Raw genomic sequence first — 26,753 nt, 5'->3', positions numbered from 1 at the left:
GCGCATGTTGAGGATGCGCCCGCAGCCACAAAGAAACCCCCAAAAAGGTGCCAGCAGGACTCGCCAGGCCAACTGACCAACCCTAGAGGGAGAGAAGCCTCCCGCGCGGCGCACGCGCAGGCGGTAGTGCTTGAGAGGGCGGAGAGAAGGACTCTAGGGTTTCCAGAAAACGCCACGCCTCCGCCGGCTGCCGCGCCTGCAGAAGGTCGGCATATAGTCACTTCCTCTGGGGCAGCTCTCTGCATCCGGGTCAGCCGCGCTGCTGCTCCTACAGCTGCAGCCGTGAGCGGGGTACTTGGGCTTGGGTCTCCACTGCCGTCCGAGGGGAGCGGGCTCCGCTCGGCGCTACCTTCTGCGACCTGGCCGTCAGCTCCACGTCGCCGGCCTGGAGGGGCGAAGAAGACGAGGGGGCCAAGGCTTCCTCCGGGGTGAGTGAGGCCCGGGAAGGCTGAGCACGGCGGGTCCCAGCTGAGAACGAGCCTGGGGATGGCCGTCTGAGGGGCGCGTGCCTCGTGAGGGCCAGAGAGAGGCAGCCCAGAGCGTGATCCTTTGTAGGGGGCGCAATAGAACCTGCCCGGGAGGCGCTTCCCGGATCCCCGCCCAGCGTAGGCCCCCGCCCTTGGCTCGGCTCCTGTTTGCAGTTGCCATCCTTACCCCCACCACCTGCTTTTCCGTTTGTGGTGGTTGTGCTCCGGATGGAACCTTCCCTGTTCTGTGCCCCCCTGCACACACCTCGGTCTGGATGCGGTGCCTGGGACATGTTGGTCCCCTGTTTATGCCCAGCGTCTGTCCCATTGCAGAACAAAGACATTTAGACTTATAATGTGCTCCTATCCTCGGAGAATAAACTCGAGAGCAGCATTTGTAATCAGGGTTTTAATAGACCTTCCTACTTGAAAAGCCGGGTTCCTGCGTGGATTCAGACACTATCTTGTTCCTAAATATCTAGCAAAAAATGGTTTCGGTTTCCTGGTTGCATCTGATGCCACTGGAGATCTACCACCAGATCAGCTCATGTTAAATAAAAACTTTGTTTAGTTCTATTACGTTACTTTGAAACTTCCCTTGTTTGTCCCAGGAGCTCTTTGAGAGCCCAGCTTTTATCGTGTTCATCTGGGTAGTCGTGTGCGATTGCATTTTAGCGTTGCGTTTTCGTTCTCAGCTTTCTTTATTGGGATCTCTAATTATCCTAATGCTTAATTTCTTAATTTTCTTGATTAAACATACTCTTTCTCTAATATTCTGTAATTCCGCAGTTTGTAAGTGATAAGATCCCTCAAAATTATAACTGAAATTACCTAGTGTAGTCACCTGTATATTTTCTTGATGTCCTTACACGCCTTCTTATTTCTTACCATTTTACGTTTTCTCTAAGCTCTACTTCTTAGTCTGCATAATCTTCTCTATTGCAGTCTGATATTGTTGGGGTTTAGACAGGAAGTATTACAGGTCCACTTCTGCAAACGTGGTACTTGAACTAGATCATCATAAGTCACTAGGCATTACAGGACTTTTGAAGCTAAGTGTAACCAAATCTGGCATTACAGGCTTAGTCTGTATTAAGTTGCCAGTGAACTGGAGACACTTGCTGTATTGGAAATAGTCTGGGTCTGGAAATCAGGATGTAGTTTCATTTGCCTTGTATATAAGATAAAAGAGGATAATAACACCAGTGTTTTATACCAGACAAAATTGTTGGTTGCAACATATGAAACGATGAATGTGCATGTGGTTAGTAAATGTGAAAAGCACTCTTTGGGAATGCAATTCTGTTCATTCCATGTGGAGTAATGCTGGTAGAAGGAGCAGTGAGGAAGGAAGGCATCCAAGAAAGGAAGTAGTATATTTAGCCAAATCTGATAAATTAACTTTGGCTGGCAGTGGACTGAAAAATGTCTTTCAATCAAAGTGGATTGAAAAATATCCTATAAAGCAGAATACTAGTAATAATAAGATGATAGTAATATTCCAAAGTTACAATAACTATAACTACAACAAAGTGTTAGAGATTAGTTATTAGACTTAATCATTTTAAAGGTCTCAGCGTGTCCAGTATGGTCTGCTTACCGTAATTTAATAAATGTGCCTTTTATAGATGGGATATATTATCCTTTGCTTTATCTTCACGATTTTGAGAAAAGTCAGCACCATTGTAATTTTTCTGGAATTTTGTGTTAACATTTCTCATAGACTTTCTCATTTCATTCTTTGTTTTAATGGACGTATAATTGACGTAAAGCATTAGTTTCAGGTGTACAACATGATTTGATAATTGTATACAATGTGAAATGATGACCACAATTAAGTCTAGTTAATATCTATCACCGTACATAGTTGATAACTTTTTTCTTGTGATAAGAACTTTTAAGATCTCTCTTAGCAACTTACAAATATATAATACAGTATTATTATTTATATTCACCATGTTGTATATTATATCCTCAGGACTTATTTTATAATCAAAATTTGTACCTTTTGATCCCCTTTACTCATTTTGCCCACTACCCCATCCCCACCCCCTGCCTCACCTTTGGCAACCACCAGTCTGTTCTCTGTATCTGTGAGCTCAGTATTGATTTTTTGTTTTGGGGGGGTGTTTTTGTTGCTTTTTAGATTCCACATGTATGTGAGGTCATACAGTATTTATCTTTCTTTGTCTGAGTTATTTCACTTGGCATAATGCCCACACAATCCATTCATGTTGTTGCAAATGGGAAGATTGTCCTTTTTTAAAAATTTTTAAGCAACTTTTATACGGTTTTCCACGGTGGCTGCACCAGTTTACATTCGTACCAATAGTGTGCAAGGGTTCTTTTTTCTCTACATCTTCTCCAGTACTTGTTATTTCTTGTCTTTTTAATAATAGCCACTCTAACAGGTGTGAAGTGACATTGTGTCCTTGCTTTCAAGAAAGCAATGACCAGAAAGCATATAACATTTTTCCAGAGGTGCTTAGTGACATAAGATGGCCTAAATTATTTTTCTGTAGTGCTGACAGTGTTGCCAACCCCCTAGGAGAAAGCAAACATAAATATTTAGAATGAATCCCTTTCACTTAAATGGGGAAGTGAAAAGCTTGCCCAGGCTTCTTTTTGCCAACTGTAATTGTTTTTGGCATAGATGTGGTTACTGACACCTATGCCAGCAGCATTGTTAAGCTCCATAATGGTTAATATTTAATTTTGCTTTATATTGCTAAGCTGCATGGGGAAATCCCTTTCTTTGTTGTGAAGCTGTGTCAGGAGGAAACCCATTATCTCCTTGATTTTTAACTTCACTAAGATGAACAGCTATTTTACATTTATCTCTGTGACCCCCACTCATAACTGGCATAAGTAGTGATGTGCCACAACCACCACAAGTCTGTTGAGAAATCAGGTTATTTTAACAAAGATTATCTTAAAGTGTTATTTCCTCATTCTGATTTACAAAGTCTATGAACAAAAAATGGGAAACATCCACAGTTAACTTGTAAGTCAGCAATATCCTGGTTTCCTTCAAAGCACTTGTGCTTATATTGCTTCTTTCTTGTTTGTTCCCTGTTCTTAGAGCTGCTAATGATAAAGTGCTTCCAAGAACAGTACTCTTTGTGTTGTTTCAACTGTTTTTATCTAACTAATGTACTTTTCTTCTAAAGTCTGTGATGAGATGGTGAATCTATCTTTATCTTTACTTCTAGGTTTTGTTTAACTGGCTGGTGGGATATTTTATTTTTTAATATATTTTATTGATTATGCTTTACAGTTGTCCCGTTTTTCCCTCCCCTTTTTATCCCCTCCACCTTACACCACCCCTCCCACCAGCATTCACCCACCTTAGTTCATGTCCATGGGTCATACATATAAGTTCTTTGGCTTCTCCATTTCCCATACTATCCTTAAATTCCCCCTATCTATTGTGTACCTACCATTTATGCTTTTTTTTTGCCCTGTACCTTTTCCCCCATTCTACCCTTCCCCCACCCTTCCCCCCTCCCCAGCTAATAACCTTCTATGTGATCTCCATTTCTGTGATTCTGTTCCTGTTCTAGTTGTTTGCTTAGTTTGTTTTTGGTTTTGGTTTTGGTTTTTAGGTTCAGTTGTTGATAGTTGTGAGTTTGTTGTCATTTTACTGTTCATATTTTTTATCATTTTTTCTTAGGTGAGTTCCATTAACATTTCATGTAATAAGGGCTTGGTGATGATAAACTCCTTTAACTTGACCTTATCTGGGAAGCACTTTATCTGCCCCTCCATTCTGTGATAGCTTTGCTGGATAGAGTAATTTTGGATGTAGGTCCTTGCCTTTCATGACCCTGAATACTTCTTTCCAGCCCCTTTCTTAGCCTGCAAGGTTTGTTTTGAGAAATCAGCCAATAGTCTTATGGGAACTACTTTGTAGGTAACTATCTCCTTTTCTCTTGCTGCTTTTAAGATTCTCTCCTTATCTTTCATCTTGAGTAATTTAGTTATAATGTGCCTTGGTGCATGCTTCCTTGGGTCCAACTTCTTTGGGACTCTGAGCATCCTGGACTTCCTGGAAGTCTATTTCCTTTGCCAGATTGGGGAAGGTCTCCTTCATTATTTGTTCAAATAAATTTTCAGTTTGTTGCTCCTCTTCCCCTTCTGACACCCCTATGATTCAGATGTTGGAACGTGTAAAGGTGTCCTGGAGGTTCCTAAGCCTGTCCTCATTTTTTTGAATTCTTGTTTCTTCATTGTGTTCTGGTTGAATGTTTGTCTTCTTTCTGGTCCAAATCATTGATTTGAGTCCCAGTTTCCTTCCCATCACTGTTCATTCCCTGTACATTTTCCTTTATTTCATTTTTCATAGCCTTCACTTTTTCCCCTATTTTGCAACCATACTCAACCATTTCTGTGAGCATCCTGATTATAGGGTGTTTTGAGCTCTGTATCTGATTGACTATCCCTTTATCACTTAGTTCTATTTTTGGAGTTTTGATCTGTTCTCTCATTTGGGCCATATTGTTTTTTTCTCGGCGTGCCTGTTACATAGTAAGGGGCGGAGCCTTAAGTATTTGCCAAGGCAGGGCAACCCACTTGGCTGCGTTGTAGTGCTATATGTGGGGGCGGAGGTCAGAGAGGGAACAATGCTGCTTGCTTGGCTCTTGGCTGGCTTTCAGTCACTTCCCTAACTACCCACAAGCAGACTGGGCCCTTCTGGTGCTGATTCCCAGGTGGGTGGGTTTGTGTACATTCTAGGGCTCTGTGGGTCTCTCCAAGGAAGTCTCCCGTAAGGTTGGGAGTTGTTCCCACTGCTGCAACCCCCACAGGTGTTTACAGCCAGAGGTTTTGAGGCTTTATTTCCCCACACTGGAACCCTGGGTTGCACTGTCTCGCTCCCCAGTTGCTCCTTCCGGTCTATCCGAACACAAATGTGGGACCTCCCGGTCCACCAGTCGCTGCTCCGCCTGCCCCAGTCCTCTAGCCACCACCTTGCTGATAGTACCCTCTGCCCCAGCTGCCCATCTCTGCCCCTCCTACCAGTCTGTTTCTTCTTTAACTCCTTGGTTGTTGGGCTTCCGTACAGTTCGATTTTCTGGCAGTTCTGGCTATTTATTTTGTTTTGTTTTCGAGTTTGTTGTTTGTCCTTCTTTTGGTTGTGCAGGGAGGCAAAGTGTATCTGCCTATGCCTCCATCTTAGCCGGGAGTCCTAACTAGCTTATTTAATTATCCCCAAACTAAATATCCATGTTTATGCACTGTGATGTGTTAACATCGCATGATTTCAATATGATATTAAAGTAAACATTGAGTGAATGGGCTGAATAAACATTTCTCCCAAGAAGACATGCAAATGGCCACAGATATGAAAAGATGCTCAACTTCACTACTGTTAGGGAAATGTAAATCAAAACCACAATGAGATGCCACTTCACACCTGTTAGAATGGCTGTTATCAATAAGACAATAACAATTGTTGGAGGGGTTGTGGAGGAAAAGGGAATCCTCATTCACTGCTGGTAGAAATGCAAACTGGTATAGCCACTATGAAAAACGGTATGGCAGTTCCTAAAAAAATTAAGAATAGAGTTACCATATGACACAGTAATCCTTATTCTGGGTATCTGCCCCTAAAAACTCAAAAAAACATTTCTTCACAAAATTATATGCACCCCTATGTTCATTGCAGCATTATTCACAGTGGCCAAGACATGGAGACAAAGTGTCCTTTGATAGAGGATTGGGTAAAAATGATGTTGTACATAATGTACTATGGAATACTGCCCAGCCATGAGAAAAGGTAAAATACTCCCATTTCTGACAACATGGATGGACCTTGAGAATATTACGCTGGACAAAATAAGTCAGTGAGAAAAAGCTAAAAATCATATGATTTTACGTTTGTAGGATATAAAACTGAAGCTCATGAACAGAGACAACAGTATGGTGGTTACCAGAGGGAGGGGGTGGTTTAGGGTAAAAGGGACCAAATATATGGTGACAGAAATGATTTGACTTTGGCTGGTGGCACACAGTGCAATATACAGATTATGTATCATGGAAATGTATACTTCAAACATATGATCTTATTAAACCAGTGTCACTCCCATAAATTTAATTTCTAAAAAATTGAAAAATAAGCCTAAGAGGTTGAGCAAAACATAGGCTTCCTATCCAGTGTCATGCCTTACAATTAAATATTTACTCATTTTGCTAATATTTACAGGCCTGTTCTTTGCCATGCATTGTGCTGGGTATTGGGGATATAGTGGTAGCAACTTTGAGTTACTGCTTTTATTTTTGAAATATTAAATATTTTTCTGAGTATGTGGGATATTTAAGAAAGATGCCCAGAACATCCTGATATTTTCCAAACACCTAGTAAAAAGAGACAATAGAAAGCTTTCTGATTATTGAGTTTAGGGAAATATATTAGTTCATGTTACAGTATCAAATAAATTCAATAAATATTAAAAAAGAAAATGTTGAGAAGTGTAGTAAATTAAAATTTTGGAAGAGATTCAGTTTTCAGCCTTTAATAACAGAATGTTTCCATCTCACATGAGCATAATTAGAGTAATAAGTATTGAATGTTGGGGCTTTGGGGCCATAATTTTGGGTTGGTTTGTTTACTAGTACTGTATTCTAAGTAGAGGAGGCTGCGTGTTAACATAGGTATCCCTTTTTTTTATTTTCCTCTCTACAGAGAGGAAGAGTTGCTATCAGAGAACAACCTATGAAGTGATCAGTGAAGATGTATGCTAATTATTTTAAAGTGTAGGCTATATATTAGAAACAGAGAAGCTGTGAAATATATCAAGATTATTGTACTTTAAGTGTTTTTAGTTAATTTTTCAAAATTGCATGGCTCACTGTTTTACCAGAGAATTAAAAATGCCTTTCTCCTATATATAAATTAACTTTTTGAAGCAGATTTGTTGATGAAAGACAGCATTTACCATTTTTCCTTATTAACAGTTGAGTCCTCAACAATTTAAAGCTTTTGAGAATGTTTGAAGCCTTCCCTTGAGCATAAATAGAAATTCAAACTGGGAAGAGAGCCTCCCACCCTTGGCAGAGATATGAATATAGTTCATCATATAAAATCTTTTTAGAAAATTTCCAGTGCACCATAATTTTATTGTTCTAGAACCTGATGCTTTTTCTTTATAACTTTGTGCATCTATTATAATGACATAGCCCATAAAGCAACCATGTCTTTGTTTTGGAAGAAAACTATTGTTTAAGTGAATGTGCATGGCTTGCACCATTTGTTTTATATGATAATTATTTTTAAAGTTATTTATACACAGTGTTAAGTCAAATAGTTTGGAAAGATTTACTATGAAAAGAATCAGTCATTCTCCCCATCCCATGCTCTTTCTTCTTCTGGTGTAAACTACTTTTAACTTTGTTTTTAATACTTCTAGTGATATCTTGTATTGCTTTCTCACTTAAGAAATACTATATGTTTTACTGCTTTTTTAAGTAAATAACTTTAGACATCTGTTAACTTACTCTAATGTAAATGAACTAAATACTAATTTATACCTCTTGCCCCCAAAGTTGTCAATTTTTGTTGCACTGTTAACCAGTTGATGTTCATGCCTTCTTCTTTTTTTTTTTTTTTTTTTAAGATTTTATTTATTTATTTTTAGTGTCCCAGGTTCAGTTCCCAGCCAGGGTACATGCCTGGGTTGCAGGCCATAACCCCCAGCAACCGCACATTGATGTTTCTCTCTCTATCTCCCTCTCTTCCCTCTCTAAAAATAAATAAAAATAAATAAAATATTTTTTAAAAAAGATTTTAAATTTTTAATAATAATTAAAATAATTATTATTTTTTATAAATAAAATATTTTTTAAAAAAGATTTTATTTTTAGAGAGGGAAAGGAGGGAGATAGAGAGAGAAACATCAATGTGCGGTTGCTGGGGGTTATGGCCTGCAACCCAGGCACGTACCCTGGCTGGATATCGAACCTGCGACACTTTGGTTCACAGCCCGCGCTCAATCCACTGAGTTACACCAGCCAGGGTATGCCTTCTTAAATAATACATTTAAATCTCTATTTTTTATTCTGTATTTAAATCTCTGTTTCTTATTCCATCAACCAAAACAGTGTTCAAGTTCCACACTTTGCAAAATGAGTATCTTGGAACCCACATTCTTCCTTGGAAAACTAAAACTAAAATTTATGGCTTAAGTTAAAACATGTAGTTGCATGAACAAAAGTATTTACTAAGTTCAGTTTGTGAAAACTTATGCTGAACTACAAATGAGAAAAGCTTGGTATAGATATGAAGCAAATCAAAATGTAGCATAATTCATTTACTGGACAGTGGCTCAGGAATTGTGGTTATTGAAACCAGAAGAGGAAATACAGATGATAGCACACCACTTGGCTCTGCTGAATCATGAGACCATAAATGCTATTTCCTAGTGTTCAGTTTCTAGCATCAACCTCTATCCACAGAAAAAGTATGGATCCAGAGTAGAGAACATAGTTATTTACTTTCATTCCTTGCCCCACCCCCATTTTAAATCACACGCACACACATATATATTCTGTTTTTTGTTCTAATGTTTTTAAAATGGTAGTTGCAACCAAATTAGTTGATTTCATGACCAGACCATCGAGCTAAAGCTAGAGGTATGATCTAAAGTATAAGATTATTGTACCTTCTCAGCTGATAAAAAGTAAAATGAAAAATACATTGTTACCTAATTTTTTTCTCTTTTCACAGGACGTTGGCTCTCTGGATTATCAGGAATTGGCAGTTGACATTGAGTCCAAGCTGAGGATGGAAGGTGTGGAACTTAAGGAAGAATGGCAAGATGAAGATTTTCCGATGTGAGCAGTGCTTTTAAATGAAAACAGATTAGAACAAAACTTCAAATTTCTATACTGTGATGCCCCCTATTAAATGAATATTGGGCTTACTTTTCTGCTGTTAAGAAAAAACTTCTTACATAAATAAGCAAGGATTTCCTAGATCATCTGGCCAGCTACCTTGACACATTGGCATTTTTATTTACAATTATATTGGCACCAGTTAGGTTGATAGAAAAAGAGCAAAGGCAGATTTTTGTTCCAATTTTATTGAGAAATAATTGACATACATCACTCTGAATTTAAGACATACAGCATGATAGTTAGCAGACCTTATATTTAAATGATGTTACCACGTCATCAGAGTCAGAGAACCAAATAGTGCACAGTAACGTCTCTTCGAAGTTGCAAAGGATTGGTGGGAGTACTGCATCATTGCATAATACTTGGTGATAATAGTAATAATGGAAATGCTAATACTCAAAGGAATTGTAGCTATCATTACCGTATTCCCATTGTGAGTAACAGTTTAGCTTCATCATACATTGTATCATATATCACATTAAATTCATGCATCTAATTGCTGTTTGTTTTGTAGGTTTATAATTTTTATATTTGTTTTATAGTGATATTTAAGGGCAGTTACATAAGGAAAAGTGGTTTGTAAAATACTAAATCTTAAGAAACTGCTTTATTCAGTCTTCCACATATTGTTTCTATTAGCTATTTTTAATAGAGCTTAGAACTTTAAAAAAAAATTATGTAATTTCTCGATTAAATAGTATGTCTGTGCCTTCTAGACCTTTACCAGAAGATGATAGTATTGAAGCAGATATATTAGCTGTAACTGGACCAGAGAGTCATCCGGGTAAGTACTTGACACTTTTAGTTTCAGTAAAATGATAGACTTTGTGCTATTTTTTAAACTTTTTTTTTTTTTGTCAAGGAAAAAAATAATGCTCAGCTGTTGTGCTATCATAGAGAGCCAAAGGATAAGTCAAATGTTGAGGGGAAAAAAATTTTGGAATACTTTGGAGGATTCTTGGATTTTCTACACTGTAGGGATGAGAGATCATTTTTAGTGGTCAGAGGTGGCTGTGAGATCTTCCTCTATGTAAACAGACACATCCTTGTTGGGGGACATTATCTTGCCATGACGTAGAAGCAGTAGTGATCAGAACCCAGAGTTGCAAATTAGTGCTTTGGGATTGTATTTAATTAATGTTATTTTTCCTAAGGATGAAGTGGGCATTTAAGCATTCCTTCTAATACATTTTTTACTTGGTTTACCCATTCCAGGCTCACTAGAAGTTAATGGAAATAAAGTAAAAAAGAAACTAATGGCTCCAGACATTAGCCTGACCCTGGACCCTAGTGACGGCTCTGTGCTGTCAGATGACTTGGACGAAAGTGGGGAGATCGATTTAGATGGCTTAGACACGCCGTCGGAGAACAGCAATGAGTTTGAGTGGGAAGGTAAATGTTCTGTTGCTTTTATCTGACCTTTGTTAATGAATGTTTGTCTTTCTATACACACATGTTTTTGTAATGGGATTCTCATAGTAGGATAATTTTAAAGACTTAAAGCTTGATCATGAAACCAATTAAAAGTAATGATTAAGGGATTTTGTTGAAATGCAATATTATTCTTTATAAAGTTCATGTATTTTTTACTAAATTGTGAAATTCTGGTAACACCAAATATTCCCATGGCTTTCAAATTATTTATAGTAGATTACACCGGTGGCTTTATTTTTTTCTTTATTGACCAATGCCGTAAAATTGTGCTTTTTCATGGTCTGTCCCAAAATATTGTTTGATAACTACGGTATATTCTTATGTTCAATTTATCAGCAAGCTTTGAAAAGGCACATACTTTAGGCAATGTGCTGAAAGTGGTCAAGGATTTGCAGAGTGGGAGTTTTTTAGGGTGATTTTTTTAAAACAGGTTTGCCTGATAGTGCACATCTGTAAACAGCCAGCTTGAATTGGTGTGTGCTCTAGCCCCCACCTTTCTGGACCTCATCATTCGTTATTGGGAATCCGAAGGAATTTGCATGTGTTTTGCTTCGCGTGCTTTCTTTAATTAGATAATTGTTGTTTACAGTATCTTTGTACTGTTAATAATCTTTATATATATATTCCATCTTTAAAGTGACTTTTACTTCACTGTTTGGTGCTAAGTATGTTATCTGCAGTGAAGAGTAAGATCCTTGATATGCTGTATCTTTTGTTCCTTTTTTTTCTTCCCTGTTTTACTGGTTCAATAAGCAGTCCAGGAATAAGCAATATTTTATAAAGATACTGAAAGTTTTCTGCCTATGTGTTTTGTCTCTTCTTTCTTTAATGCTGCTGTAGTCATTTCCTGGAAGGATATTTTCCGTTAACAGCTTTATCTTGGAAACAAACAACTAACATGCAGTAGGTCCCCCCTCCCCCCATCTTTTGGTAAGGACTATGATACTAAAATTTTGAAAATCATTACATCATTAAAAATCAGCTAAAATGCAATCTTGAAATACAAATTACACTTAATCATTGGTGCCTATGCTTTGGCTAATGTCAATTTAAAATATACTTTTGCATGTATACTTCAAAATATTATCAATAAATTTATGCTTAAAATTGATCAAATGAGAAATAATTATTGAATAGTTAACCACTTTCTACTGGTATTATAATATTTGGAGAATAATTTATGTGCTCAACAACAACAAAAAAACGATCGTCTCCTAGATAATTAAATAACCTACAGTGTTGACAACTGTCAAGGACAATCTTATAAACAGAATGGGAAAGGCATTGTAGGGCCAATGTGCTAAGATTTTGATGACTGTATGAATTATCTTTTCTGAACTTGTGGATTATACCTTGTACTGTGATTAGGTGCTTTCTGAATTAGGCAATACAAAAAAAGTTAAAGAACCATGATTTCCAAACATAAAATGACTTCATACCAAGAGCAAGCCTTTCCTTCTGTTACAGAAAAAATATTTTCAATTCCACAGGAAGTATAATGAAACATTCTCCAAACATTCTAATTAGAGAGCAAAGTGGTTAACATGTAATTTTATTTTTGTGGTGTAAATAACCATTTGGGATTCAAAACTTCTTATTTTGATAGATGATCTTCCAAAACCCAAAACTACTGAAGTTATTAGAAAAGGCTCAATTACCGAATACACAGCAGCAGAGGAAAAAGAAGATGGACGACGCTGGAGAATGTTCAGAATTGGAGAACAGGACCACAGGGTTGATATGAAGGCAATTGAACCCTATAAAAAGGTTATCAGTCATGGAGGTAAGAATTACCAAAAATCGTTAAGATTTTTTTAATGCAATATCAGAAAACTGAATGCTTGAAGCTCTCCCTTGAGAAATTACATAATTTTGAAATCATAATAAACATCATGCCATTTTAGAAACATAACAGATTTGAAGTAAAAGGATAAAAGTCAATATTTAAAATCATTAATACATGCACATAGCAACTTCAAAAGGTCTAAGAATGTGCGGTGAAAACTGTCCCTCCCACCCTGCCTCTTGACACTACCCTCCAAAACTGAGACTTTCTCCCCATTTTAGCCATTTATAATTTACATGCAGTGGAATGTTTTAATCCATTTTTGTAGCATTTGCAAAGTTTTCCAGCTTCTCTGAGATATAATTGACATGTAACATTGTATTGTAAGTTTAAAGATGTATGCAGCATGTTGATATGAGACACTTAAATATTGTAGAGTGATTGCCACCATAGCCTTACCTCACCTGCATCAGATCACATAATCATCATTTCTTTTTTGTGATAAGAACATTTAAAATCTACTTTCTTACCCTGACCAATATGGCTCCGTTGGCTGAAGCATCGTCCTGTGGGCCAAGTAGTTGCAAGTTTGATTCGAGGTCAGAACACATGCCTAGGTTGTAGGTTTGGTCCCTGGTCTGGGCATGCACAAGAGGAAACCGGTCGGTCAGCATTTCTCTCTCATGTCGATATGTGAGGAGTGAGAAGTAAAAAAAATTAAGAAGAACCTACTTTCTTAGCAACTTTCAAGTACAGAATTCAGAATTATTAATAACTGTTGTCACCATGCCGTATATTAGATTCCCCAAAACGTATTCATCTTCTAACTGCAGGTTTGTGCTCTTTGTCACATTTCCCCTTTTCCCTCAGCCCGTAGTAACCATCATTCTGTCTGTTTCTGTTTCTGTGGGTTCGACTTCTTTAGATTCCACATATAAGTAATACTATATTTGTTATTATTCTGTCTGACCTATTTTATTTCACTTATAAATGTTCTAACCTTAAGTGTGCAGTTCATCGAGTTTTGATAAATACCCATGTATACCTGTATATAGCCTACATCCCTAGACAGGTAGAGCATTGTCATTGCCCCCGAAAGTTCTCTATACTCCCTCCCAAGGACTGCCTCTCCAGTAACCACTGTTCTCATGCATACCCCATGATTAGTTTTGCCTGTTTTCAAATTCGTGTCACTGGAGTCATATGGTATATATTTTTTGGTCTACTTTTCCTAAGCATAATGTTTTTAAGATTCATCCATGTAGTTGTATGTGTCCATAGTTCATTCCTTTTTCCTGCTTAGTGGTTTTTCCATTGCATGGGTAAACCACAGTTTGCTTATCCATTCTTCTTTTGGTGGACATGTGAGTTGTTTCCAGTTTGAGCTATTACGGTTAAAACTGCCATGAACACTCTTGAACAGTCTTGTGGATATAAGTAAAACCTGGTTTTTTAAACTATGGCTCTTAATTTACCTTAAAACCCTGAACAAATATTTTATCTTTACCACAAAGTAGAGAACCAGTTCATTCCACATTTTTATGGAGCATGTACTTTGCATATTTGAACAATCTACAAAAATATAAGGCTTTGTCCCTTAAGAAATCTACAAGTCAGGAAAAGCTATGAAGTGCAATTGTAACTTCTGTCAGTCTGAATGTGCTATATATAAAAGCTTATTTACCTCCACTTTGTATAAATAGTGCCAGAAAATTGGTGGTAGCCAAAATGCAACTCACCCTTGTCATGTTACCTGAAATCCTCCTATTGCAGGCAGGGGTCCACCTGGGTTAAGCTGATGGGGTTTTTTCACATAAAATTATTTCCATTTAACTTACTCTCTGCCAAATTTACCCCCCTGCTTATTTCTGTAGTCTTCATTCATCTGAAAGCAAACCACTTGAATGTCTGCAGTTACATTATTCTGCCTAATTTAATCTTATCCAGATGAAAAATAAAGGATAATCTTGGGTCAGGAAGTCTACAGATGCATTAATTGAGCTAGTTCATAGGAAGTAGGTTTTGAGACCTACTTCATGGTTTAAACACAATATTCTTCAGAAATAATACTTTATTTTTCTTACAGGAAAATAATTAGTGCCATCGTATCCTGTTGAATTTATCAAAATATGTTTCATGACTAGGGATCAAGAAAAGTAGTTAAGATTCTACTGTACTTGGAATGTTCAAACTTTTTAATGCATGTTTGTAAGCAATAGAAATGAAAGGTGAAACAAAAATATTGTTACTGGGTACATCTTAATATCTAGATTACAATTCAAAAATACACATTTTTAGCACTGCTTTTCTTAGAATTATGTCAGAGGTACAATCTTTTCTTAGGTATTAACACCCTAAAATCTACAAAATGCGGAGCAATGTTGAATGTAAAACTTTTTTAAAAAGCATCCTCTTTAACCTAAGTTGCATAAGAATGTTTTATTGTATATAATGTTATATTGTGTCTGCTTGGATTATATCACTGTGTTTGTCTACTTATTAAAATAAGTCTGGCTTTCTGCTTATGCTGGTTAAGTGGGTTTCTGGGCGGGGGGGGGGGGGGTGCGCTTAATTGTTGTTCAAGTACAGTTTTCTGTCTTTTACTCCCATCCCAACCCCGCACCCCGGTTTCTGGGGTTTATGCCTACCCTTTTCAAATTTTAGTGTTGTCTTTTTGACAGGAGGGAATTTGAAGATCTTTCAAAAAAAATCCTTTTTGATCCAGAAGTTTGTGGAAAGTAAACCACAATACTCTTAATAACCATACAGATGTTCTCTGAAAAATCTTCAGAGTAAAATCATACTGGTGATTTTATCTTTGGTTTCTTTTCAGGATATTATGGGGATGGATTAAATGCCATTGTTGTGTTTGCTGTCTGTTTTATGCCTGAAAGTGGTCAACCTAACTACAGATACCTGATGGACAATCTTTTTAAGTATGTATATCTTCACAGAAATGTTTGGACAGAATTCTGAGTTAATTAGATGCCCAATTTAAGGAAGTGAAGGTTAGCTGGATAAAAATTATAAGTATCCCATTTCTGGTTCTTTTTAAGTACTTATTCTTTGACATTATGAAACTTACCCATTTCCCAACTCAGCAGAAAAAAATTGTCATTTTAAAACTGGAAGGGTTATTTCAGATATCTGTTTTACCTTCTTTATTTTACATTTGAGAACACATTATACATTGAGTATAAAGAAGTCACTCTATTTCTCAAGTTAGTGAGATTTTTTAAAACTTTGTTTTGAAAAATTTCATACATACAAAAGTGGAGAGCAGTACATTGAATCTTTGTGTACCAATCACCCACTTCCACAATTACCAATCAATTATCTACAGTTTATACTTCTCCCACTATAATTTTGAAGCAAATCCCAGATACCATGTTATTTTGTGTGTAAACATTTCAATATGTATTTATAAAAGATAACCATGCTACCTCAATATAATTATAAGTAAGTGATAAGAAAAGAACTCTTAAAATAATCATTTTCCCAACTAATGAAGTGTTAAATTTTTCATTGAAGGGGAGGGAAGGGAACTGTATAATTTGGATAACCTAGTTTGGTTCTAAAACTATATATTTAAGAATTTAATTTGTTTTTTTAGGTATGTTATTGGCACTTTGGAGCTGTTAGTAGCAGAAAACTACATGATAGTTTATTTAAATGGTGCAACAACTCGAAGAAAAATGCCCAGTCTGGGATGGCTCAGGAAATGCTATCAGCAAATTGATAGAAGGTACTAAAATACAAGTTGAAAGCTAGTCTGAATAATTTATATAATGGCTTTATTATCATACATTATTTTCTGTTGTCACTTAAAAGGTACCATTTACATACTTTCTGAATTACATTTATTAATTTCATAGAAAGTTTCTGTTTTCCCAAGACAGTATCTTAGAATGTTATGAAGGAAATTAGTTTTGATAATAAAACTTTATTTTTCCTTATTTATACAGATTGAATATTTTCCTGTAACTTAAATTTTGGGAAAAGATGGAAAACTTAGTACCTTTTCTATTTTATTACATTCTGAGTTTTACCCAATTTATAGTGTTAACATTTTATGTTAAGGTGCTTAATTAGTAGTACTCTTTCTTTGGAATGAGCTCTAGAAATGCATTCTCCTGGACTTTAGTCATCCATGCTAATATGGAAGAAACTTTGATCCTCTCATTGGTTTGATTTGACCATAGCTAATTCAAACTAGTTTAATCCATTCAGACCCTTAATAGGTTTCTCTTCATACCTAACCATGACATGGGCTAGTTCTTGTGATTTAAAAAACAAAAACAAAACTCCTTAACAATCACTTTGAGTGTGAAATATCTATGATAAAACAGTTATTTGGTTGCTTTAAGTTGTCTGAAATAATGCCTTTAATTTTTAATAAAATTTTAGACTTTGTAAGAACGCACAAGATCTAATTTATGCTGCCTGTTACTATGGTGATTTCCACTCCCAACTTCATGGTGTTGAAGAAATTAGTACCAGTTTCCTCCCAGTCCTGAAAAATGTAAACATTTGACAGAGTCCTGGAGACAAGTGAATGTATGTTGGGAGACATTTTAACAAAAGGCTATACATAGATTTAGCCAAATGAAGTAAAGTTCATTTCATAGCAGTAGGAGGGAACATCAGAATTCAAGAGTGTGGGGGTTTTTTTGTTCTGTTTTGTTTTGTGGTTTGTTTGTTTGTTTGTTTGTTTTTGTCTTTGAAGGAATATCACATCTAAATGAGAACTCTTGGGTGAAGGGTTTTCAAGTAATTTTTTTGTATAAATTTCCATATACTCATTGATGTCTTAACCTTTAGCATTAGGATTTGTAGAGCTTTTTAAAATTTTCTTTATTTTTCAACTCTAGGTTACGGAAAAACCTAAAATCTCTAATCATCGTACATCCCTCTTGGTTTATCAGAACACTTCTGGCTGTTACAAGACCATTTATTAGGTAATGTTCTGAATGCCACTGACTTTATGAAAAAGCAGAAACACAGACTCCTTGTATGAATTTCTTGTCAGTTCTGTTGGTCAAAAATATTAAGGTAATTATTTTTATTTTCTTCCATAGCTCAAAATTCAGCCAAAAAATTAGATACGTCTTTAATCTGGCAGAACTAGCGGAACTTGTCCCCATGGAATATGTTGGCATACCAGAATGCATAAAACAGTATGTTTTGTTTTATTTCTTTAATTGTATTGGATCTTTATATTTTGATTGCAAGAGGTAAATATTTTTAATACTTTTTCTCGCTTCATATATTATACCTTATAACTTCTCTTGTTTTTATAACAAAGGAAAAGGAGAAAAAGCCATTTTCTAGCACCTTCCCCATATGTCACCATTTTCTTCAGTCATTTGAAGAAATAGGAAGAATTATTTCTGGTTGTGATTCCTTTATGTTTGTACAGACTGGTTATAGTCTAAGAGATGATTTCCTGATTGGTCAGCACTAAAGAACATTCTCCAAACTTGAACATACTGCTCCCCCAAGTAATTTGAGTAATTTGATTAAAAGCTCATCATGACATTAAATGATATTACTAGAGAAACAAAATATTATGAAGATCAGCATAGCCTTAAAACTTTCAAGTGACTGGAATTTACTCAGTTTACCAAATTCCCTTCTACCTAAATTTTAAAAGGGCTTGGTAGAGGTTTTCAACATAAATACTTGAGTATCACGGTGCTATAATGTAAAAAAGGTTTTTTTGTTTTGGGTTTTTTTGTTTTGTTTTTAGGGGGGTGGTTATTCTGAAATTTTAGTCTGTTTAATGTATCAAAGTCAGATTTTTAAGTCAGTTTTGATTTTCCGTGTTACTCTATGAAATACTTTTAGTTTTGCCTGCAAACTTAAATAATTTCATTTTTAGTGTTTTTTGAGCATTATTATCTTGATAACATGTATATTTACTGAAATAACTCTTCCCTACCAAGGTATGAAGAAGAAAAGTTAAAAAAGAAACAAAAAAGGTATATGCACACCTTGACTGGGTTGCATTTAGACTAGTCCATTTGCACTGCACAGACTAACTCTTCCTTAGTGCTTGGTTAGCTTGTAGACAAAGATAATGGCATTTATAAATATAAATATACCCCAGAATCCAAGTGCAGAGTGAATCCAAAGTACCTGATGCTGAACATGGCTTGGATTCACTGTTTTAACACCACATATAATGCCAATTAGGAATTAAAGGCTACATAAGTCCATCCCCCCTCCTTTTTGGTATAAATACTGATGGTAAACCCAGAAAAATTACTAAGAATACTATTTAAAAAATCAATCACTTTTAAGACTTTGTCTTTTTTGCCATATTTTTAAAATCTGTAATTTGTGCTTTTGAACTATTTGTGCACTTTTTAAAGAAATTATTTTATTTCCCTGGGGTTGATGATTATATTTAAAATGCATGTATTCTTTGGCTAACCAACATTGATTTCCTATATGCTTAAATGGCCTGCTAACCAGTCAAATTCTACATGTGACAAAATTCCTAAAAGTTCAATGTACCATTTAATAGTTAAACACTCTGCTTTCCATCTTATATTTAATTTTGAATAATTCTGCTTTGAGCATAACACTATTATCTATTAATACCTTGGCATAGAAGATGAAAGGCAAGGGTCTAAAACAGTTACATTTTACATAGTAATTTTTTAAAGTATAGGATTTGGATCTAACTTGTTAATGGACTTTTAAAATATTGACAAATTAGTAATACAGTTTAATACAGTCTTTATTAAGAGGTAGGGTAAGAGATTTATATGTAGTTATCATTTTGACCATTCTTAAGGAACCAATTGTAAGTAACTGGAATTGGAACATTCTTAACTTTGGACATATTTTGTCTCTGTTGATGAGCAAGAATTCAGTTGACCAGGTGAGAGACTAATAGCTTTACCTTTCTATATGACACTTTACAATGTAACAAACATTTTAACAGAGATACGGACAGTGATTTTTAGATCTTGCTAATTTCTCATTCCTTTCTAGGCATTGGTGTGCATTTGCCAGACAAGTGGCTGAAATTAAAAATATAATCTAATTGTAGAATATTTTGAAGCCAGCTGCTTCATGGATTTCAAAATGAATTGCTTTCATTAATGAAATCTGCTGTACTCTGCCTTTTTACAAAGTTTTTAGTATTAATTTAGTTATCAGAAAAAAAGTAGAACTGTACTTTTTATATAAATGTATTATTTGAAACCTACCACTATTATTGATATTTTCTTTGTTTTTTTTTCTTTTTTTTTTAACTTTTATTTAACCTTAATTGGAATCATTACATATCTTTCAAGCAAAAACTTCTTAGTTTTTGCACAGAGTTTAGCCTTAAAAAAATAATAAATCCTTGTTAGCTTGAAAATGATAACATTCAAGTTTTAAAAGAAAGGGGTATGTTTTTTAAAACCAAAAGTTAACAGGCTACATGTGGGGGAGCTTACTTAAGGTGACATCTCTATGATGAGTACTAAGGAGAAGGAGGGTACAAAACTGAGTGTTGACAGACAGTCATGCGTCACTTCATGATGGAATAAGTTCTGAGAAATGTGTGGCTAGGCTATTTCATCACTGTGTGAACATCTTAAGCATGCACTTACACAAACCTGGATGGCACAGCCTATACATACCTAGGCTATGTGGTATAGCCTGTTACTCCTAGGCTGTAAACCTGCACAGCATATAGCTGTACTGATACTGTACATACTATAGGCAGTTGTAACAATGGTAAATGTTTATCAAAACATAGAAAAGTTACAATAAAAATATGTTGTAAAAGATAAAAAATGATACACTTTATAGGACACTTACCATGCCTGGAGCCTGGAGGATAGAAGCTGCTCTGGGTGAATGAATCAGTGTGAGTCATGAGTGAATGTGAAGGCCTAGGACCTTACTGTATCGTACTGTGCTGCGACAGTACACTGTTACTGGGTGACAGGAATTGTAGCTCCATTATAACCTTGTGGGGCCATCATGGTCTATGAAGTCCATCGTTGACATCGTTACCTGGCACATGACTGTAAGGGGCATTTTAATGTATCACTTAACAAAATCATTTTTGAGAGAACTACTTCTCTTGCCACTCTCTTTTATCAGTTAGATCCGTGCCCCACCTGTGCTGCAATTCACCATTTCAGTATGCCTGTTGTAATTTACAGTTTATGTGCACTTGTATGTATTTTATAATTTTTAAAGAAACAACAGTTACATTTCTTGTCAGTGTCGTCTTGACTTTAAAAATTATCTTTCCTTGTTTTGGAAGTGTTTGGTAACCTTTTTACTATGTCTGCTTCTTGGCAAAGCTTTGTTTTTAACAGAATAATATTCTATGCTAAAAGTAATCATTACTTTTAAGAAGAAAATTATTCAGTTGCTAGTGTTTTATTATCTATATTGTTTTTCATTAAACAGAGTTGATCAAGAGCTTAATGGAAAACAAGATGAACCAAAAAGTGAACAGTAAGTTTGGCATCTAGTCCAAACAAGACTGAAGAATGTACTGATGAAGCAATGCTCTTTTTTTGCATTTATAATGCATTTATTGGCCATGATTTTTATGTAACCTGTTAAAAAATTGACTTGACTTTTTTCTCAGTGGACTTTTGTATAAGGGACTGTTCACTGCTGTATTGGTTTGCAAATCTCTTGAATTTAGCTCTTTACTAGCTAATGTATTGTAATCATTTTATATTTTGTATTGCTAAAAGCAGAGAACCACACTTTATATAAAGCAGTTTTTGCATTTGTTTATCGAACGATGCATCTTCTTCAGTAAAATATTTATATGCCTAATTGGTAAAGGAAAGAGATAATATATATTTTTATGTTCTGAGCAATATTTTTTATGTATACCTGTCTTGTAGAAGAATGTACAGGTAAATAAGAATATGATTTTGTAAAGTGCATGTTGGAGTTTTTGTGTTTTGTAAATGGTTAACTACATATCCTGGCTAACTTAAAAAATAAAGTGTCTCATGAAGTGAGGGACAGTTCAACTGGTCGTCATGAATACCCAAAGGTCATGTACATAATCTGAGTAGATTAGTATCATCCTAATCTTCTTTATCACTTACAATTTATTTTTCCTTAATTCAGAAGCACAGATAGAAGTGCATTGCACACTTTTTCTTTTTTAAACTTAAAGACAGTTTAAAAAGCCAGTTTTAGAACTAGAGAATTTAAGAGGCTAAGAATTGAGGTATATAAGAATATATGCATATGTGGGACATTTTATTCTCTGGCCAAAAGTCAAACCTTTATAAAAATCTTTGATTTGTTCACTAATGTGAAGTAAGCTGTGTCCAGGGTATCACTCTCCTGAATCTCTGTGAGTGCAATGTACTGTTCGGAGAATGTGTTGAGTTACTCGTTGTCATTACTTTTCTATAGAAAACAGGAACTGCTTTATTAACTGCTCTCAGTATGGGCACTTTACCAAAATACTCCCCTGTCAGTTATTTGAACTTGATAGGTGTTTGACCTAGTCAGATGTGGTGCATTATTTTCTAGATCTTAGAGCATCATTGTATTATACTATTTTGGGTGACACATTTGATACAGCATATAAACTCCTTGTTTATCTTAATAAGTACCTTGACTCTATGTTGAAATAAATTGTACTTATGCCCCCAAACAGAAATAAATTTGCCCACACAATCATCCTAAGAGAACTGATTGGTCTAATATTGTGTCATATACTTCTGTGACTCGTATACATTCAATAAACTTAGTACCCTCCTATTTGACAGTCATACCACATTCCAGCCCTTCTTACAAGGTAGTTTACAAAAGAGTGTCCTGGAAGAGCAAAATTAAAGTGAATGAGAGCTCAGCTTTTAAGATTTATTCTATCCTAGACTGAAGAAGACACATGTGGCTTTTAGCATTGCCATTTTTAGTGTAAAGTTTCTGTTATAAAAGAGAATTTTTCTTTATTTCTTGTCTTCAGTCATCAACTTGGCGTGCTAACTTAAGTCCAATTATGGGAGATGCTGGAGGATGAGATACTCCTCAGCGGCCTCCTGACTTAACTTGGATCCAGCTATAGGCAAATCCTGAACTGATGTCATAGTGAATAAAGTCCAAACCATTATCGCTTGCTAAGGTGTTAGAAACACTTTGTACTGAAAAAGTAAATTAACAGTAACTTAGGCATTCCTTCTGACCTCACCATATGAGGACTATGAGTGAATGAATGAATTAAATAAGAATTTAATTGTAATTAGAGTCTGTATTTGTAGAGCACTTTAAGTAGCCTTTTATCTAAGTCTTCATCTTGCTCAGTTAGCTCAGCTTTATTAAATGGGTGGTTTTGCTCTACATCAAGTACCCCAGTTTTTCGATTTCAACACTTTATTGTGTTTATTTACTTTTCCTTTTGAGAGCTTTGTTCCTAACTACAGATACAACTTGTTTCAAAATATGGCGGGTTTTTCTAGATTTTTTAAAAGTAGAATTAATCTGTATTCCATTAGAACATTAAAATTCAGAGGGAACAGTGCTACCAGTGGGATGTAATGAGAGGGATATGCTGTGAATCACTAGATTCACTGGATACTTGCTCTAACCTACACCTTAACAGCATCTGCCATAGGGACATGCCCCATAGTAAATGTTTCATAATTATAAGACTTAAGATCATAACTAGCAGGTTACAAGAAAGCATTTATTGAGTTTATTTGTAGCTCTGTGACATTTTCCCCCATATCATTCTATTTTAATTTTCCACTACGGATTGAGGTCAAAGTACATGTATTTCTATTATCTTTCTGCTGGGGTCATCAATTTAACTTGATGTACCTTTCACTTTTGTCTGTTATACTTGGGCTCTATGTGCCTCTTTTTAGTCATTAGTTTCTCAAACAGTTATTTGTGTTCTGCTTGGTTATACATGTTCCTAAGGAGCACCAAGGAAAGATGCTATGTTGACCCCATAGTTTAAGCTTAAGTCTGTAACTTGGGGCTGGGTGGGGGGTGCAGATAATAAAGAAATGTACTCTTAAGTAGCAAGTAGCAGGTAGTTGGAAAGGAAGAGAACAAAACAAGGGAAAGAAAGAAAACTAGAGAGGTAAAGAGTTAGCTGTTATCTAAATGCCACTAAATGTGCCCCTGCTACATTAAGTACTGTGCATGGCAGCTGTTGGTACCATTTTTTGTATCCAGCAGGAAAACCTGTAGGCTACACGCAGAATATATGAAGGGGGGAAAGGCTGATAATACCTATAATGAGAATTCATATTTTCCTCTGCTCTTTGTCTCTTCATATGGAAGCAAGTTTGAACAGATGGCAATTATAGTGCACAAATTAAAGTTTAGGACTAGGTTTTTTCATACTTCGTGGTTGGTAAATATTAATGTAGTCTTCCAAAAATAGACATCACTATTTAGTAACTGAATACTGAAATTTGCTGATTGACAAGTGTATTTTAGCAGCTAGAATTTCTTCAACTGCAATTCCAAAATTTAAAAAGGTAAGGGATCTGGTTTTTGATAGAGACTTTGTAAATGACTATGTAGCAGTATTGTTTGGCTGTTTTTATGTGAGTGCTCAGGGAATTTGAAAGTGTTTAAAGCAGGAAGTAGCTTTTTAGATTTTTTCAGTTGATACATAAATTAGCATTAGGATATATCCAGTAGAACAGGCCAGTTTCCTGAAGAGACTGGTAGGCAAGGTTGTATATAACATGACAATTGCTTCATCTTTCCTTTTCCTGTGTTATGTGTAAAAAATTGCTAACATTGCTCAATCGGAAGGGCAGAGGGGATAGGCTGAAAATAGAGATTTCTGCCCCATTCTATTTTCACGCCTATGTTTTTCCTGTCATACTTAGATTTTTGCAAAATGGATCACATATCTCAGAAGGATGGGATGGGTAGAGAAATTAATATACTTACAAGTTAGACCAAGTATTCTGTTAGAATTTATCGTCATAGAAAACAGGAATTGTGTAATTTAAGTCACTGTGAGAGAGTCAAGAATTTACACTTGCATAGGAAAATCAGCGGGTTAGGGAAGTGGGAGATTATCTACTCAATGTTCTTAGTTCAGAAGAATTAACCTACAGAGCTTTTTACTCCCTTCTTCCTGTCCCAAGATTCTGAGTGAATTAGAGTCAGATCAATGGTGAGTCCCTCGCGTAACTTTCCTTTAAAGTTCTAAATGGTAATTGAAATAAGGTGATGTTTTGAACAGTAAGGAGTGACACTAAAATTTGAACAGAACTGTTACTTTGTTGTAACTGTATATGATAGATCTACTTAATTTTTTATATTTTGAGAACTACTTTAAAAGGCTATGAAAAGTTCACATAAAGCACTTAATAGATCAAACACCAGATGAAAATCAAGGTTTAATGCTTTCAGATTAATAAAGAATTATATTAAGAAAGCTGTTTGCTTCTGATTCTGTCTTAATAAGACAATATAAGACATTTGCATTTTGAAATTTTGTTTCCATATTCAGTGTGGCTAAGGAGGAACTTGGAAAAAATATTAACTAGCTACACCACTGCACTTTCTGTATTACAGGCTTTCTAAAATTAGATCCCTTAAATGGTTTCTTTATATACACCTAGCTAGTAAATATTGATGGTGTTCACAGCCACTGACTTGCACAGCCCTTGGGGCATCATTCAAATAGAACACAATTCAGAGTTTGTTTGATACTATCACACTTTGATAAATACTTCAAAAATTCAAATATTTTCTTACCATTGGTTCACATGTTGCCATTAGACAAAATTAATGTACTGCGATCGTTACTACTATTGAGATGATGTTGCCTCATTTAGTGCTTTCATTTTACAGTGTGAGAATTGAGTTCTGATGACTGTGTGTGCAAGATGTTTATGTGGTCCCTATAAGAAATACTAGAGTTGGTCTTGATTTACTAGATATGTAATATTTTCCTTTGACATGTTAGGAATACAATAACTTGTGTCCTGATCTGTTGCATATCGTATTTTTGCAACGTTAATGAATTTAAATAAATTAATTGTAAAGTTTGTTTTTGTCTCATTTTATCACATTATTTTCTATCTTCCATTATGCTACTAAATTTTTGCACTGAGATATCTTGTCTTTCAAATAGTTTTAGACCTTGACTCTTGATTCTCTTTCTATAATCTGGTGCTGCTTCCTATTGTTCAGGGGGGTGAAGAGTTCACCCGTTTAATTTTAACATTATCTTGTTTTTGTTTTAAATAAATTCCCAGATTTTATTAAGATTCTTTAAGCTTTTTTTTTTAAGGATATTATGTATTTTTAGGGAGAGGGAGAGGGAGAGAAACATCAACATGTGGTTGCCTCTCACACACCCCCTACTGGGGACCTGGCCTCCAACTCAGGCATGTGCCCCACTGGGAATCAACCAGCGACCCTTTGGTTCCCAGGCTAGCACTCAATCCACTGAGCCACACCAACCAAGATCTTTTATAAATAACAATAAGATCTCATTAGGTTGCATCTCAAGTGGGATTCTATAATGAAAAAGAATTTTTTTACTTTTCAATTACAGTTTGCATTCAACATTATTTTGTATTATGTATTAATAGATAAATTAGCATTAGGACCTATCAGGTAGAACAGACCAGTTTCCTAATGACAATGGTATGGTTGTATATAATGTAACAATAGTGTCACGTTATATACAACCTTAAATACTTGCTATAATCTTAGGTGTACTGCATAGTGGTTACACAATCATCTGTTTTACAGAGTTCCCCCATTAAACATTGTCTTAAGTATAATCAAGCTTTATGTTTCATAGTTTAGAGTTATTTTAGTTAGTGGGGAATCCAGTAATGAAAGCAGCTCAATAAGTAGCTGAAAACATGGCATAAATGAGAACCTGTTTAGCTTTTACAAGACCTCAGAGGTAGCACTTGTTTTGCATCTACTCCTTAATCGCTATTCAGTCACATAATGACAAACAGCTGTGCACATCACTGCTGCTTTTATAATACAGGATAGCGTCTGGGATTATGTAAACTCGAAATATAAAAGTATTTACCTTGTGTTAGGAGCAAATATTAAATATAAATTCTCACAAATTAAAATTATTGATTCATACACCACAAGCTTGCTAGGCGAAATGAATTGCAGCCCTATTTTGAAAGGTAAATAAATACTATACTCTTCAGAATGTGTCTTCAATTTAGCAT

At 35.5% G+C, this 26,753-nt stretch overlaps 1 protein-coding gene across 2 annotated transcripts; it reads left to right on the top strand.

Annotated features, from left to right (window-relative positions):
- Positions 1-229: 229 nt before the first annotated feature.
- Positions 230-25,595, top strand: BNIP2 (BCL2 interacting protein 2). Of its 2 annotated transcripts, XM_045822426.1 has the most exons (11): positions 230-428; positions 9,190-9,296; positions 10,076-10,143; positions 10,575-10,751; positions 12,400-12,576; positions 15,413-15,515; positions 16,193-16,324; positions 17,451-17,537; positions 17,658-17,756; positions 18,525-18,560; positions 21,004-25,595. In XM_045822426.1, the coding sequence occupies exons 2-11, from the start codon at positions 9,247-9,249 to the stop codon at positions 21,053-21,055; spliced, it is 981 nt and encodes a 326-aa protein (XP_045678382.1). In that variant the 5' UTR covers positions 230-428; positions 9,190-9,246; the 3' UTR covers positions 21,056-25,595. The 2 variants fall into 2 exon arrangements, with proteins under 2 accessions (XP_045678382.1, XP_045678383.1); XM_045822427.1 differs by lacking the exon at positions 18,525-18,560.
- The last annotated feature ends 1,158 nt before the right edge of the window (positions 25,596-26,753 follow it).

This window comes from Phyllostomus hastatus, unplaced genomic scaffold (genome assembly GCF_019186645.2).
Source record: "Phyllostomus hastatus isolate PE091 unplaced genomic scaffold, TTU_PhHast_1.1 phas_scaffold_501, whole genome shotgun sequence".
Lineage (NCBI taxonomy): Eukaryota > Metazoa > Chordata > Mammalia > Chiroptera > Phyllostomidae > Phyllostomus > Phyllostomus hastatus.
Note: the sequence above shows the minus strand (reverse complement) of the source record. Positions and strands in the feature narration are given on the sequence as shown.

Excerpts from the sequence above, each read along its gene's own strand:
- BNIP2 (XM_045822426.1), top strand. The coding sequence starts at position 9,247 with ATGGAAGGTGTGGAACTTAAGGAAGAATGGCAAGATGAAGATTTTCCG. Across the intron at positions 17,538-17,657 it reads GTTACAAGACCATTTATTAG|CTCAAAATTCAGCCAAAAAA; the intron begins GTAATGTTCTGA and ends TTTCTTCCATAG. Across the intron at positions 17,757-18,524 it reads ATACCAGAATGCATAAAACA|GTATGAAGAAGAAAAGTTAA; the intron begins GTATGTTTTGTT and ends TTCCCTACCAAG.